The sequence below is a fragment of the Amaranthus tricolor genome, chromosome 11 (assembly GCF_026212465.1).
Source record: "Amaranthus tricolor cultivar Red isolate AtriRed21 chromosome 11, ASM2621246v1, whole genome shotgun sequence".
Classification (NCBI taxonomy): domain Eukaryota; kingdom Viridiplantae; phylum Streptophyta; class Magnoliopsida; order Caryophyllales; family Amaranthaceae; genus Amaranthus; species Amaranthus tricolor.
The window spans coordinates 19315962-19332912 of NC_080057.1; the positions used below are offsets into that span (position 1 = coordinate 19315962).

Consider the following 16951-nt stretch of genomic DNA (forward strand, 5'->3'; position numbering starts at 1 on the left):
TACAAATATTATTTTATTTAAAAAGAGCAATATGATAATTTTTTATTAATTTATTCCCAATTTCATTATCACATTTAGCAAACAAAAATTTATATTATATTTTAATAATTTTCAACAATCAATTTTTAATTCCAATCTCACCTTTTAATTCCCAAAATTAATATTTTTTCATTCAACTTCAATTTTGTAGTCTTTTCGTTTCCCTCCTTCCTTCTCACCGGTTCATGTCAACTTTAATCTAACCCGATTATTCTATTCAAAATTAAGCTCTTTATTTACTCTTTCTTTACCTTCTTTCAACTTTCTCTGTTCCCTCTAAGTATCCGCTTAATGCCCATCATTTGACCGTTGGAAATAATTATTACAAGGAAAGAGTATAAGAAGGGGAAGAACTCTTCATTTTAAGCTTCTTCTTTTGAGCCATACCCAACAATCCTATTTGCTTCTCTAATTCATTTTGGATTAGGTTTTATCCTGGGCACTTGTAAAATTGTAGTAAAAATCCATCAAATCAAAGAGATTTTCTTGAAATCTAATTTATGGGTGTTTAAGACTTCAAGAAATCAAGGTGCTTTTTGAGTTTTTAGTAATTAGTTAAAAATGATTGCTGAAAAACCCAGTTGGATTCGACATGAAGGTTTGCAGATCTTCTCCATTGATATACAACCTGGTGGTCTTAGGTTTGCTACTGGTGGTGGGGACCACAAGGTGATTTCTCATTCTTTTTTTGCCGCTTCCTTTTTACCCTTCGTTTTTTTTTCTTCTTTTGTTTCCATTGTGTTTTGGTGATGTTTCAGAAATGTTTAGTTTGTTTGTATACTTAAAGATGTGTTGTTTTGGTTATGTTATATTTTGAGATGGAAAATGTGAATTGAGTAAGTTATTGTCTTAGTAAGGCTGTTTTATATATGATTGCTTGCCCCTTGTTATCAAGCTATGCAATGGAAGGTTCTTTTGTGACAAGAACCTTAGTCTTGAATCAAAGGTGAAAGAATAAGGAGAAGAGAAGAATTCTCATTTTTTTAATATTATATACAAGGATTTGAGAGGCATTCCCTCCAAAACTAACTAACCAACAAACTATTAACTAACTAATAAAAACGATGCAAAAGACTAAAATGCCCCTAATCTACTAAGTGACTATATCAATACTTCCCCCTTCAAGAAAACTTGTCCTCAAGTTTCATGAGGGAAAAGAGATCTTAAAGTCTGCTGTTGACACCCATTGTGCCTCTTCTTTTAGGCAACCAAACTCATTTAACTAGGAGTTGAGTTTGTGCTGCATTGTTGACCTTGATGAACCTTCGATCAATGATAGCTTCAGGAAGCTTGTATTGTGATGTGGAGACTTGTAACCAGTGAAGGACTCAAGGTAAAACTCCATGGAGAGTCTTGAGCTGTGATACATGAAAAACATCATGTATTCTGACATCAGTAGGTAATCTGAGTTTTAAGCCACTGGGCCAATAAGGGCAATGATCTGGAACGGGCCATAAAAATTTTGTGACAACTTTTGATTGCTCCTAGTTTGAACGGAGCCTTGCTTGTAGGGTTGTAGCTTGAGCCAGACCTAATCCCTAATTTGAAAAACCCTCTCAGTCCTGTGCTGATCGGCTTGTGACTTCATTTTGTTCTGTGCTTTGAGTAGGTCATGCTTCACCTTGTTTAGGAATGGAGTATCTAGTAGTTGTGTTATTGGTGCTGGCTTTAGGAATGTGCCCAACATTCAATGATTCTTGTTGTAGCCTGGCATAGTGGATAGCTTGGGGGATTGTTTCAAGGTTAAATGCCTTCACCAAGGATTTTAGAGAGTCCTTTAATCCACCTATGAAACTATCATGAACAAACTTAGGTGAAAGATCATAAGTATGCATTTCAGGCCCTAGTGCTTTCAAAACAGTCAATATAGTTCTCCAATGACCCTTCTTGAACAAGCCTTTTGAAATATTCTACATCATGTGTTAAAGAATTGTTCAAGAACCTTGCTCTAACAGCAATACAAAACTTGAGCCATCCCACAATTGGTTGTAATGCTAAGTAGCTAGCCACCCTTGTAGCTGCCTTAACTGTCATGTATAAGGGAGCAAAGTCCACTTTCTGATCTTCTTGAATCTTGCACAACTCAAAATATTTGCTACATTTCCTTATCCACTCATTAGGATTGTCCCCATTAAAGTTAGGAAATTCTAATTTTGGAGTAAAAGAAAGGGTTTTAGGGATACCTTCCTTGTTGTTCCTAATAGGATGAACTGCTGGAATGAGTGGTCTCATTCATCTTTGCCATCATCAACTCAAACTTCTTGTTGAGTTCTATCTTGAGTGAATCCATTTTCGTTTGCATCTCCCTTATTTGCCCTTCCATAATCAAAATTCTCTGAGTACGAGTAGAGGGTGCCAGTACACACAACCCCAAAACAGGTGCATATAGTTGAAGACTTCCAGATTACGCAGCAGAAGACAGAGCCACAACACTTCTAACTGAAAATTCCCTGTCTGAGAATTTCAAGAACTGAAGTTTTGGGTCAATTCCACCGAATCTCTGCTATGATACCAATGATAGCTTACCCTTTGTTATGAACCTATGCAATGGACTTGTGTGACAAGAAACTTAGTCTTGAATGAAAGGTGAAAGAACAAGGACAAGAGAAGAACAGAAGACAGAAGAAGAGAAGAATTCTGAGTTTTTTTTATTTTTATTTTTTTTATTAATATTCTTTAAGACCAAGCCCACAACAACTTATTTACATGGATTTGAGAGGCATCCCCTCCAAAACTAACCAACTAACTATTAACAAACTAATAAAAACAATTCAAAAGACTAAAATGCCCCTATTCAACTAACTGACTATATCAATATACTTTTCTGCTTGCCGCGGTTGGTAAACTGTAATGTTGTGATCTTTTATTGTTTTTATGCAATAAAGTTTTGAAGTTTCTTTTATTGATGTCTGGTATTTGTATAATAGTTTGTTTTTCTTGTTGTTTTTGTTTATCACTTAGAGACTGTTTCAAGAAAGTGTAATGTGATATGTGAAAGATTATCTCTTGAACTGATTACAACTCCAGTTGTGCTATCAATGAACAATGACAATGATTATCAAGATGAGCCTTTGAATTTTATTAAAGATGACATGTTATTAGATAATTAATGCTAATGATTTGGTCTTTTGATTTAAATTGTATGGTGGATTTGCTATATTGATGTTATATGTTTTTCAGGTAAGAATATGGGATATGAATTCTATTGCTAGAGATTTTGATAAGGATGATCAAACTCACCGGATTCTTGCAACCCTTCGGGATCACTTTGGTTCAGTTAATTGCGTCAGATGGGCCAAACACGGTAGAAACATTGCATCAGGGTCGGGTGATCAATTAATTCTAATTCACGAAATGAAACCTGGTTCAGGGACTTCCGAATTTGGTAGTGGTGAGCCTTTTGATGTTGAAAATTGGAAGGTTGTCATGACTCTGAGGGGACACACTGCAGATGTGGTAATTATATGTGCTTTCACTATAGAACAAATGATTTGAATTGAGTAGTTTGTTTTGGCGAAAGCCTAGTTTCACCTATACTCTTATGCACATTTGTATTCGGATTAGTCAAAAGTTGTACAACTTGTTTTTGTTAGATTGTGTATTTATTGTTATTTTTCACTTGAAGAGCATATAAGGTATATGGTTGTGTAAGTTATTTTCATGTCGTTATTTAACTTCATCATTGAAGAATTCATGTATGGTGTGAATCGAAAAGCCTTCATTTCAATACTTGATATTTTCTATATCAATAAGTGCTGTTTCATTTATATAAATTTGAATGGTAATTCTATGATTTGTATATGGAGTATACTTACCTTCGGCATATGTTTTAACCTGTTTGTTTTTTCATGCATGAAGTAGGTGGATCTTAATTGGTCTCCAGATGACTCAATGTTGGCTAGCGGAAGTCTTGACAACACTATCCACATTTGGAATATGAGCAATGGTATATGCACTGCTGTTCTCAGAGGTCATTCTAGCTTGGTTAAAGGTGTTACCTGGGATCCCATTGGTGCCTTTCTAGCGAGCCAGTCTGATGATAAGACAGTTATTATATGGAGAACCACTGATTGGAGTCTTGCCCATAAGACAAACGGCCATTGGGACAAATCTGTATGGAATCTTACTATTTTTGTGTTGATATTTTAAATTATTTTTTTTGTGTTTTATGTCATGTCATAATGCGTGGGGAAAATATCCTTTTTACAGCTTGGATCACCTTTTTTTACGCGACTTGGGTGGTCTCCTTGTGGCCATTTGTTAACCACTACACAGGGTTTCCAAAAGCCTAGATATTCGGCTCCTGTATTGGAAAGAGGCGAATGGGCTGCTAATTTCGACTTCTTGGGACATAATGCTCCTATTTTAGTCGTGAAGTTCAATCATTCAATGTTCAAAAGACATTTCTCCAATGCTCAGGATGTTAGAGCATCGTCTTCCGGACGGGCTAAAGGGTCCACAAAGACTGGAGGAAAAGAATTGATGCCATATAATGTTATTGCTATTGGCAGTCAGGATCGTACTATAACTGTCTGGACTACAGCAGCTGCACGTCCACTCTTTGTGGCAAAGCATTTTTTCACTCAAAGTGTTGTTGATTTATCTTGGTAGTGTCTTGTGTACTCCTAATCATTGGTCAGAAAACTATAATGAGAATGTTTCGGTCTTCTTTTTGCTGTTAGCTTTTATTGACCCATTTGTCTCACATAATCTTTTCCTGCCGGAAACAGGAGCCCTGATGGGTATTCACTTTTTGCTTGTTCCTTGGATGGCTCGGTGTCTACCTTTCATTTTGAAGTACAAGAAATAGGTCAAAGGTTAACTGATGATGAACTGGACGAGCTGAACAGAAACCATTACGGTGATGTTAGGAGTCAGCAGGCTAACTTAGCAGTAAAACAAAACACTAGAAAAAAGGTTTTTAACATGCAGCATCAGCAGGTTGCTCCAAAACCTTCATCTCGTTTTGGGATTGTCTCAAAGGTCCTTGAGTCACATGGTGCCACCAGAAAGAAAAGAGGAGTAAGGTCTGCGAAGCAAAAAGAGTACAGGCGCCTTGATGATAGGAAAAGGATTAAAAATGCTGTGTCCCACTCTCAAACCTCTGATCTACCTCTAATATCTTCTGAAGGAAATAAGGTTGATGATATTCCTAAAGTCGGAAAAACCCTTGAAGCAGGTTCTGATTTGAAGGAACATAGTGGGGTCAATACTAAGGCTTGTTTTAGTGATAGTGTGGTCATTGAAAGAGTTGGAGCTGCTTCAGGCATAGATGATGGTGATCTTGTCAAATCTCCTGGCAGCGCAAAGTTATTAAGTTCTTTAGCTGCTAGTAACGCTACACTTGCGATAAGGGTGGTAGATAGGAAGGAAGATGCATTTGCAATGCCAATTACATTGGAAGCTCGCCCTAGAGAGCAGGCAGTTAATGACATTGTTGGTTCGAGTAATATGTCATTGGTCAAGGAAACGGAAATTATTTGCCGCAGAGGTTCTCAGACTTTGTGGTTTGACCGTATTTCTGGGAAGGCGTCAATTTTGGCTGGAAATGCCAACTTCTGGACTGTGGGATTTGAAGATGGCTGCTTACAGGTAACTAATTTCTCTTTTCAATTTCTATTCACTTTTATTTTTGGTATCAAAAGAACTTGGCATCCTAAGTTCACCATTATTTTTTGTTGTGCTCCTTGCGCCAATTCTTTGTTTTTCTTCAAAATTTGTTACATATCGTTGGTTTTGTGCCTTTGCTCAATGTTTCATGATCTTACATTTAAGTAAATACTAACTACGTTTCTTAATACTTGTAATAAGGGATGGTCATGGGGCGAGTTTGGAGCGGGTCCAGCCAGATCCAAACCAGATCCATTTGTTTTAATGGATTCAAACCTGACCCCAATATGAATTTTTTAGACCCATATCTAGACCCGTTTGATCTGATGGGTCTATGGAGTAATTTTTTCCTCGGTATAAGACGGGACAAAGAACAACACCAATTAAGTATTAAAAATCATTAAATAGCTCTGATTTTGTGGAATCATTTTACCCGAAACCCACTAATTTGATTGCTCAGGTGAGCAACCAAGTTGCGAAACAATTGAATCATGTTTGAATTTTTACTTGGCTCCAACATGACATTTAAGACCATAGTTATATGGCACGTGGAACGTATCCACGTTTCACGATCTGGGAATGTTCGTCCTCAATCACACAAAACGCGACCCCAATTGCTAAAGGTGACGTCCCGGTGTAGTAGACCTTTTTAAAAGGTGTTTTGGCCTTCATTTACAAATTAAAGGAAAAAGAAGGGAGAAAAAATAAGATGCAACCTAGAAATCTAAAAATATTCCACTTGAAAATAATTTCTTAAAGAAAATTAATCATTTTAGTTTACTTTTGTTTTCAAATATATATTTAATAATAATAATAATGGATCTCGTACCAATTGTTCCCGAGTCAATCTAAGTTGCATTTCGTATTCTCGTTTCTGTTCCCCGTTCCAAACCGAATGTCATTCCAGGTAAAAATGTTTAACACAAAGCCCAAAATTAGAAGAAAAAATATATTAAAATGAAGACACAAATACACATTTAAAAAAATATATGTGTAGTTCCATAAAATTGTTAATCTTCTTGCAACCTATGCCACTAAAGTATACACAAGGAATGTAAAGAATATGACCTTGTTACTATCAGTATAGAGACATACTGACTCTACTCAAGCGACAGAGGCCTGCATTATCTGAGCTGTTTGTGTGTTACAATTTACTTGTTAGTAAATGATATTCTACTTCTCAAGAAAGCTTGGAGACTCATTTTTAGGATCCAGATCCGACCCGAATCCAGTGGGTCTTAAAAAATGAATCTCAGACCTTTAAAAAAGATGCGGGTCCAAAAGGGTCCTGGACTCATGACTGGAAACTTGTAATTTACCATTTAGACAAGCACTTTGAGAAAGAGATCATACTTATTAAATGGACCAATTTATCAAAATATATTAACCTATTAACCTAAACCCTTTCTTTTTCAATAATTTTTTTTTGCTAATATTGTCATTGACAATCTCTATTCTCATCCTTAAATTGTATGCCATGAAAGTATCTTAATTTTTGGGTTATCTGCTCTGTTTTGCTGGAAAAGGTGTACACAAAATGTGGAAGGCGTGCTATGCCGATGATGATGATGGGTTCCGTTGCATTGTTTTTAGAATGTGATGAATGTTGGAAATTGTTGCTTATCACAAAGAAGGGGTCTATATATTTGTGGGACTTATTTAGCCGAAGCTGTCTCCTTCAAGATACTTTGGCGTCTTTGTTTGCTGCAGACCCAATGGCCTCCTTGCAAAATGCTGGTAAACATATGATGTCTATTATAATGTCATTTTTTTTTCTTGAAGGGAGAAATGAATTATATATGGTAACTATATGTTAAGCTTGTTTGGAAAACTCACTGACATTATTTCGTTTCTTGAAAATTTTTGTGTGGATATCTTCACACACACACGCACATATATATATGGAAGGTCCTAATCTTTTTGTATGGTCTTTGTAGGTACTATTAAAATAATTTCAGCAAAGTTGTCAAAATCCGGTTCACCCCTTGTTGTGTTAGCCACTCGCCATGCTTTTCTCTATGATATGAGCCTAAAGTGTTGGCTTCGGGTGGCAGATGATTGTTTTCCTGCATCAAACTTTGCGAACTCTTGGAATATGGGACCCTCTCAATGTAATGAACTTGCAACATTGCAAGTTGATATAAGAAAATTCTTGGCGAGAAAACCTGATTGGAGTGGGTAAGTCACTCATCAAGCTTACTAGAATCGTAGGTTTCTGTTACAACAAAATGCATCGTTTGATTCGTTTAAGTTAATCTGTGTTATATTGTTGCTTGTTTAGGGTGGCTGATGATGGCATGCAAACTCGTTCTCACTTGGAGGCTCAGTTAGCATCAGCTTTGACTTTGAAATCCGCAAATGAATACCGCCAATGTCTCATGTCATATGTCCGATACCTTGCAAGGTTTGTTGACTTTTCACCATTTGTTTTCCGATTGATAATGTAATAGATGTTTCATTTCTTGGTGTTCTATTAGTTGGTTCCTTCTCATTTTACGTGAGACCTGTCTTAAGGCTAAAGTCACATTTCACACAGGGAAATACCTTCCCTTACCAGTAGCAAACAAGCCATGGGAGCACATCAGCATGAATTTTATGATGGCTCTACCTAGGACAAGAAAGGGCAGGGATTCAATTATGGTTGTAGTTGATAGAGTTTCAAAGATGACACATTTTGTAGCCTACAACAAGGTTGATGATACACAAAACATAGCTAGGTTATACTTTGCAGAGATTGTAAGGTTGCATGGGGTACCTAGGACCATTGTGTCTGATGGGGACTGTAAGTTCCTAAGCTATATTTGGAAAACCCTGTAGAGACTGCTTGGGACAAAGCTTATGTTTAGCACTACCCATCATCCACAAACGGATGGACAACTGAGGTAACAAACAGGATATTAGGAACCCATCTTAGGACCTTGGTTATACAAATTGACACTGTGTTTATGCTCTACAGAGAAGCTGATGAGTCTCGATTACGTGAAGTCTGTGAAAGTTTCCTTGGACCTCCTACTGGGATGGGTGCTGCATCATCAAACCCGAATATAGAATGGGAACCTTGTGTTCTTGTAAGACTCTACTTTTCAATTGTATATGTTTTTAATATTGGCATCACAAATGTTTTACATTATCATACACTTGAATATGGGTAGAGGTGTTCATTCGAGTCATCAGGTCGATTTCGGGTCTGTTCAAAATTGGGTCTTGTGTCCACATTGCTTTTTATATAATTTTGAATTCATCTTGAAGTCGAGTCAAGTCGTATTCCATTACAATGTTGGGTAAATATGAGGGTTGTCGAGTCTGTTTTAAACCCCTTTAGTATGGAGATAGTTTTTTGCGTTAAGGTGATGCATTGATGGGGTTGGTTATTTGCAGGGATTGAAGAAACACAAACTCTTGAGAGACGACATCCTACCAGCTGTGGCATCGAACAGGAAAGTACAGAGGCTTCTGAATGAATTCATGGATCGTCTCTCTGAATATGGAAGCGTGGAAAATCAGTCGGAACAAAACAACTCAATTACCAATTTGAAACAGGCTACGAACTGAGTAGTGCTGTTCCTACAATTACAAATCAAATATACCAAATGAAGGCAGAGGAGTTCTTCCGGCAAAGGAACACAGCTCGAGGTACATATTTTTAGAGAACCGAGAAGGGATTTGTAGCTAGACTTGTATATAGAGATGGCAATGACCTCATTCTATACTGATGCCGGCGGTGCGCCATTGTCCGTGAGAATTTAGGTAACGAAAGCGGCTTTTAGCAAGTTAATTACCATTTGAATGTATATTTTAGTCCTGAAGCTGGAATATTGTTCAGCTCTTTTGGTTTTTTTGTTCGAAATAGGGTTGAGAATCCTTATAGATAAGGAAAGAGGTGACACTAATACTTTTTAAAGCCCCAGGATATATTATATACTCTAATACACCTCCTTACCCGAGAGCCCTTTGGGATATAAGTGTGGATACGATCCAGACCCTTCTTATACCTAGCGCTGTATACGTGATTTCCTGTATATGTGATTTCATAATATGTTGCTCGTGTTGATCCTTTCAATTGCTAGTTGGTGCATATATTAGTGGAGAATTTCTACGAACGAATGATTCATTCAATTCGTTGAATATATATATATATATATATATATATATATATATATATATATATATATATATATATATGAAAAAGTTTAAGCGGAAATCAATCTATACGAGAGCAAAAAAAACTTGCTTTTTCAAAGAAAAAATTCAGAAAAGGGTGTTACTTCTTACATGAAAATGTGTTACTTTTTGATAAGGGTGTTCATTTGGGTGATTGGGTCGGTTTCAAACGGATATCATTCGGATCGATTGTATTTCAGATCGGTTATTTTTCGGATACATGTTACAACGTGTCACACTCGGGGTCGGTCGGTTAGTCACGGTTCGGTTGAAGATTAATTATTTAAACTATGGGTTTGGTATCGGTTGAAGTTCGAGTCGAGTGTCAATTGGTCTCGGGTTGTCTTCGGTTAATAATTGGTTCAGTTTTACCGGTTACAAATCGGGTTTGAGTATTTTTTCAAGTAGAATTCGACTACGAGTTACTAAATACTATCGATCGAGTCAATATTAAATTAAGTTGTTAATCATTTTTTATAGAATTAATGATAAGATTCTCTTTACATAAGGGAAAATAGTTAAAATGCAAATCAATTAGGCATTATTACTTTGTTATTTTTACTTGTTTGACTGTAAATTAAAATTAAGTTCTATCATTTTTCATCTAATTTGATTCAAAATAAATAAATAATTGAATAAACATTGACCATTGATTATTAACTCTAGATATAAGAAACCATGTATTTATAAAATCTTAATTTATGAAAATATCTATCACTTATTAAATTAAGTAATAAGATGATTACGTATGAGCCGATCATACTTCTATGTAAAAATTGGTTCGGATTAAGACGGTTTTAGCCGGATTGATTTCGGTTTCGAGTATGATTCGGGTCGGATATGACTTGGTGCGGTCACTATTAGGTTCGGGTGATATCGGTTAACGATTATATGCCAGTTATAAAAATTAGTCGTATTTCGGGTTCAATTTTCCAATTTTCGCTTGTAAACTGGTTCAGGTGCAACTTTGGTGCGGGTAATGGTACGAGAAACCTCAAAAAGGAATATTTTTCGGATCGGTACTTTCAGTTTCGGTTTAGATTTTCGGTTCGGATTACATTTGAAGAGCTCTACTTTTGACAAAATACATTAGATGCATTTAAGCTTTTACTTATTTTATATTTATGACGATTCACTTTCATTTAACAAAAAGTTCATCTCCATCAATTATCCATTCATTCAAGAAAAGCCTGATGCGTTTTAGCTTTTATCTATCTTTAATTTATGTTTAATTTAGTTGTAATAATTAAATTTATGAACTCTTATTTGATTAGGATGTTTTAGTTTGAGTATTTATTTAATGGATATTCTATATGATAGAAATTAATTTTTAAGAAATACCGGTAGAAACATTTCTTAAATTTCCACAACATAAGACAATATTGTTTAACTTAACTGAACATTAATATTATTATCTAGAATTAAATGTTTTTTCATTAAATTGGTTTAAAAAATAACGTTAAATTACTGAAGCACCCCTGTAGTTAGTTGGTAGCATATGCTCCTTCATTAAATTGGCGAAAACAACACCATCTCTATATTGTTTCATTAAACAGCTATGTGGCATATAGCCTCTTTAAAGAGATTATATGCTCAGATTCTAAGGAAATCGGAGCATATAATACAATTTTTTGCTCTGATTTTGTAGGAACTGGAGTATAAAGTATGCTTATATTCTTCGATTTGAACTAGTGTAGAAAAAAAAGTCAATTTGATCCTTTTACATGTGCTTAGGTTCAAACTGAAGTATAAAGTCCAAAACAACCACAACTTATAACCTTTTTTCCACCCATTAAAGTAATATAATATATACGTAATGATACTATATAAAGTCAAATAAAAAAGTGCAACTTAGTGTTAAAGCTAAAAGGTAAAGGTAAAGGTAAAGTACACTCTTAGTATTTTGCACAGGGTACGGTCGAAAAAAGCATACCTATTCATTCTAAGGAGGGATTAAAGAGAATGCGTGCAGTCAAGAAACCTTCAACTGATAAAGCTAACATTATAATAAAAAAAGGTCACAAATTTATTCCTTATTTTTAAATTTTTATCTTAACTTTGTATTTTATCTCCCCATAATTTTTGATTCAAGTTTCTAAAGTCTGAAGAAAAAAACATGGCAAGATTCAATGGGCCACCTTATATATGTTGTAGTGAAAGAAGTCAGAGCTCTGAACTTGGAAAAGATTTGAGATTAGCCAAAAGTGCGCTGTTGGATCTGAAATCTTGAGCACCAACTACTTCGTTCAGGTTTCAATTTAAGGGCATTATTATTTATCGCCACCCTTTTCATTTTATCGCCACCCCTCCTAATGAAATTACGAATTTGCCCTTGATTTTTAAAAATTTACAAATTTGCCATTGAGTTAATAAATTTTCATTTTCATTTTTTTTAATTTTTTTTAATTATTTTTATTTATATTATTATTGTTATTATTATTATCATAGTTATTATTATTATTATTATTATTATTATTATTATTATTATTATGATTATTATTATTATTATTATTATTACGGTTATTATTATTATTATAACGGTTATTATTATTACGGTTATTAATAATAATAATAATAATAATAATAATAATAGCATTAATAATAAAAATAATAATAAAAAAAAATTATAAAAAAAATATCAGTCGCACAAAACGTGCGACTGACAGTCGCACAAAGCAGTCGCACGTTTTGTGCGACTGATATATATATATTTTTTTTTTATTATTATTAATTTTATTATTATTATTATTATTATTATTATTACGGTTATTATTATTAATTTTATTATTATTATTATTATTATTATTATTATTAATGTTGTTGTTATTATTATTATTATTAAATTATTATTTTTGTTTTAATTATTATTGTTATAACTGATGTAAGAAAGAAAGCATAAAAATTGACAAACACAAAACACACAGAATTTACGTGGTTCACCGATAATGTGTCGACTAAGTCCACATGCAGAGGAGAGAAAAATTTTATTACTAAAAGAAACCCAAAATACAAATATTGGCTAGATTATAGAAAATAAGAGTTTATAAATTACTCCAATACATAAAACCTTAGCCAAAACAAATTTTTTTGGATGATGCAAAACTAATGCCCAAGACTCCTTTTATAAGGAGAAGAATAACAAGCCTTTGTTATTCTTCCGATGTGGGATAATGATAAACATTAATCTTCCAATGTGGGATAATGAAAAACATTAATCTTCCAATGTGGGATAATGACAAACATCAATTTTCCAATGTAAGGTTATATCTTGAATCCCACATTGGAAGATTGATGTTTGTCATTATCCCACATTGAAAGATTAATGTTTTTCATTATCCCACATTGGAAGATTAATGTTTATAATTATCCCACATCGGAAGAATAACAAAGGCTTGTTATTCTTCTCCTTATAAAAGGAGTCTTGGGCATTAGTTTTGCATCATCCCAAAAAAATTTGTTTTGGCTAAGGTTTTCTGTATTGGAGTAATTTATAAACTCCTAATTTCTATAATCTAGCCAATATTTGTATTTTGGGTTTCCTTTAATAATAAAATTTTATGCTTTCTTTCTTACATCAATTTTAACAATAATAATTAAAACAAAAATAATAATTTAATAATAATAATAACAACCACAATATTAATAATAATAATAATAAAAAAAAATTAAAAAAAAAAAATACAAGTCGCACAAAATGTGTAACCAAACACCCTTAAGTATCCCGAGATTAATAAGTCAGCTATTAGTTATTTATCAAATATTTCTCTATAATAACTCATTTTCATACATGATATTAAATATTTTAATTTGTATTGATAGATGGAACAGATTAAAATTCATGATTTTTTTATCTCACTGATTTAGGTTAACATGTTAAACCCATATCAACAAAAAATTAATGCATACTAAGAGTATCATTATCCATCTAAATTTTTTCGTCATCCATAACTAGATCTGCCAAATTTAGACCCTATTCAGAATTGATCTGGAGCCCAATCAAAAATTAGACGGTCATAATTCGAAAATTTTGAACCATGTCCCAAAGATAACATGACCAAAAAATATCGAAAAATGATTCAAAATCGATCTTTTTGACCCATGTTTTTAAAATTTGTCAAAATTTTTAGTGCTATATTATCATTTTTTGTGGAAACCTATTACATTTTTAGTCAAATTTTTTTGGTTACTTTGTGTTAATATTTTTTGTTGCAGCACAAATTTGACTCGACTCAAACTTACTTGACTTGTAACTTGTCCATAACCTACCTATTATTTATATTGGTTAGGATGACAGCGGATAAAATTTTACGGATTTCGCATCATATCCGCCCCAGTTGAAGCAGATATATCGGTATGAATTTGATGTGTAAACTGGTGAACATGAGTATGAAGTCTTACTTATCATAGATAGTGTATGTGATGAATATGACGTCTTACTGGCCCCATACCAACATGCTCCGCTCTATAGCCATCCATGCTATTTTATACATGCCCATGCCTATCCACAAGTAATATTTTTTAGTTTTCTATTATACCCAAACAATGATTAAATATGAGGCAAATATAAGACAGGTATATATAATTGTGATGGCCAGGTATACCTAGTTGTGTAGGGATGAGCTTGAATATTTACTCATAAGGGCATATATGGGTATGAAAATTATATCTAATATGGTCCACCAACAGTAAATAGATGATGAATATGAAAATTTTTAGTGTATATGCATATAGAGGATCCACTAATCCATTTTACCTTCCCTAATATACAACACAAATTCTTGTGAGTGACGATCTCTTTGAAAAACTATCTCTAATTGAGCCGGCCTATTATATATATATATTTCCAATATTATAAGTAGGCATTAAGAATGATGTATGTAGGCATTTAAGATATTGTAAGTATGCATTAAGATAAAGTAAGTAGGCATTAAAAATACGTTAAATAGGCATTAAGCTTTAATAGGTTGAACTTGAGAGACGCCCCTCAAAGAAAAGGGTAACTCAAGAGAATAACTGAATATACAAATCTTATATACAATGCATCTGTCAATATCGCTTAATTCCTAATTAAAAACAGCCCTCATAACCACCTTCCAGCAAAGTATATCCACCACAACCATATTTACCTTAGACCTACCTACTAATATTATTAAGAAGACCAAGGCATCCAACAACAATGAAGTTTGAAGTTAGTCACGAATATATATAATCAAATTTCATAAACAAAATGAAATATGATCATAGTTATTTAAGAAACTTACTTTTTTCTAATAAAATATGTTGCCTTGTGTAATATGAGCGTTGGATATGGTTAAGTTTGTTAAATTTTAACTCGGTCTCAAGTTAGACTTAAAATTTGATAGAAAATAGTGGGTTATTATAGGTTGTAACTTAAAAAATTTTGATCCATAATCTAAAAATAACCCAATATGAATATGCAGAAAAAATAGGTCAAATATGACTGCTCGAAACCAATCCTTTTGATTTTTTATAATTTTCTTACATTCAACGTTGTCATTTTTTAGTCGAGACTTGATACGTTTGTATTCAACATTTGTACTTTGGGTGAATATTTTTTTTTTGAATCATTTTTATTAGAAAATATTTTCCTTGAAAATAAAATATAATTATTATTACATATAATTTTTGGAAAAATATTAATGATAAAACATTTTAAAAGAACATGTAACATGTTGGGCAACCCAAACTCAAACAAAAACGAATATGAATCGATCTGAAAATGACCCAATTAAAATATAATACAATTAAAAATTAACTGATTTGAAATCAACCAACCCAAAAATTGTGGATCCGACCATTTTGAAAGGTTTAGGCATGAGGTAAGTGGGTAAGCCTTGACCTCACGAGTAAGACCTCATATCCAACACAACTCATAGCTTTCTCATCTCTACTCCCATCCACCCACCAACCAACGACTAAACTACGTAGCCTTTAAAATGATGGAAAGACAACAGAGTAGTATGGCTAGGAGCAAGGTTATAATAGCATCCATGGGCATACACTTATGATGAAGTATAAAGCTTTTCAATCGGATAATCGAGTCGATTTCGAATCAATGTTTCAGGTAGGCCTGTATCTAGCCTAGAGCTGGTGGGGCAATGGCCCAGGGTAGGGATGCAAACGGGGCGGGGCGGGTATTGGCGTTACCATCCCCATCCCCATCTGGTAAATCAATCCCCATCCCCGCGGCGGGTATAATTTTTTTCCCCGTCCCCGCCCCGATGGGTTTGTACCTAATACCATCCCCATCCCCATCCCCATCCCCATCTGGGTATCCATCCCCGTCTAATACCCATTTTACCCGCCCCACCACCCGTCAAATCCCCGCTTAATACCCATCTGTGTCACATATTTATTTTCAAATCCCCATCTAATCATCACTTAATATCGCCTACCTCTACACAACTCGTAATGAATATAAACAAATTTTATTGAGAAAAAAGGATAAAAAATAGACAAAACATGATTATAAACCTTACTCTAAAAAACATGATTTTAGACCTTAAAAGAAATATAAAAACGGGGTTTTTAAAATTTTTAAAAAAATTTGAAAATAATTCAAGGTTTTCAGAAATTTGAAAAATAATTTAGGGTATTCCAATTCTCAAAATTTGTACATTTCGTTAGGCGGGGCGGGGCGGGGATGGGGCGGGTATCACCTAAAACCCATCCCCATCCCCGCGGTGGGTATGAATTTTATACCCGTACCCGCCCCATGACCCATCAAACCGGGACCCATCCCCGCCCCGATGGAGCGGGGATGGGACGGGTCTCCTATTAGACCCGCCCCGCCTGCATCCCTAGCCCAGGGCCTCATATTTTAAAAATTATATAGCTTTAAGTCTTTAAATTAAAATATCAAAAAAATTAAAAAAGTAAAAATGAGAATGCCATAGTGAAATGGAATACTAATGGGAAAGATAATAAATGTTTAACAAATGCAATCAATTAGGAAGATTTACACGGCTTTTCTTCCAAACCTAAATGAAAACTTTTGCATTTCCTAATTTCTATGATGGTTTAAAAAAATAAAATGGCAAAACTCTTCAAATGCTCTATACAATTTCAAGAAAAAAGGGGAAAATTTCCATATTTATCTGGATAACAAGTAAATTTGAAA

At 34.0% G+C, this 16951-nt stretch overlaps 1 protein-coding gene across 3 annotated transcripts; it reads left to right on the forward strand.

Annotated features, from left to right (window-relative positions):
- Positions 1 to 331: 331 nt before the first annotated feature.
- On the forward strand, positions 332 to 9689 carry LOC130827560 (protein HIRA-like). Of its 3 annotated transcripts, XM_057693309.1 has the most exons (10): positions 332 to 708; positions 3220 to 3495; positions 3901 to 4152; positions 4249 to 4646; positions 4770 to 5631; positions 7176 to 7386; positions 7587 to 7827; positions 7931 to 8053; positions 8606 to 8717; positions 9028 to 9689. In XM_057693309.1, exons 1-10 carry the CDS (start codon positions 601 to 603, stop codon positions 9199 to 9201), a joined length of 2757 nt encoding a protein of 918 aa, XP_057549292.1. In that variant the 5' UTR covers positions 332 to 600; the 3' UTR covers positions 9202 to 9689. The 3 variants fall into 3 exon arrangements, with proteins under 3 accessions (XP_057549292.1, XP_057549293.1, XP_057549294.1); XM_057693310.1 differs by lacking the exon at positions 8606 to 8717 and having other exon boundaries at positions 9028 to 9163; XM_057693311.1 differs by lacking the exon at positions 332 to 708 and having other exon boundaries at positions 3385 to 3495; positions 3898 to 4152.
- Positions 9690 to 16951: the final 7262 nt, after the last annotated feature.

Bases quoted from the DNA above. Each gene is read 5' to 3' on its own strand.
- LOC130827560 (XM_057693309.1), top strand. From the start codon at position 601: ATGATTGCTGAAAAACCCAGTTGGATTCGACATGAAGGTTTGCAGATC. The intron at 709-3,219 runs GTGATTTCTCAT...TATGTTTTTCAG, and splicing joins CTGGTGGTGGGGACCACAAG to GTAAGAATATGGGATATGAA. The intron at 4,153-4,248 runs GTATGGAATCTT...TCCTTTTTACAG, and splicing joins ACGGCCATTGGGACAAATCT to CTTGGATCACCTTTTTTTAC.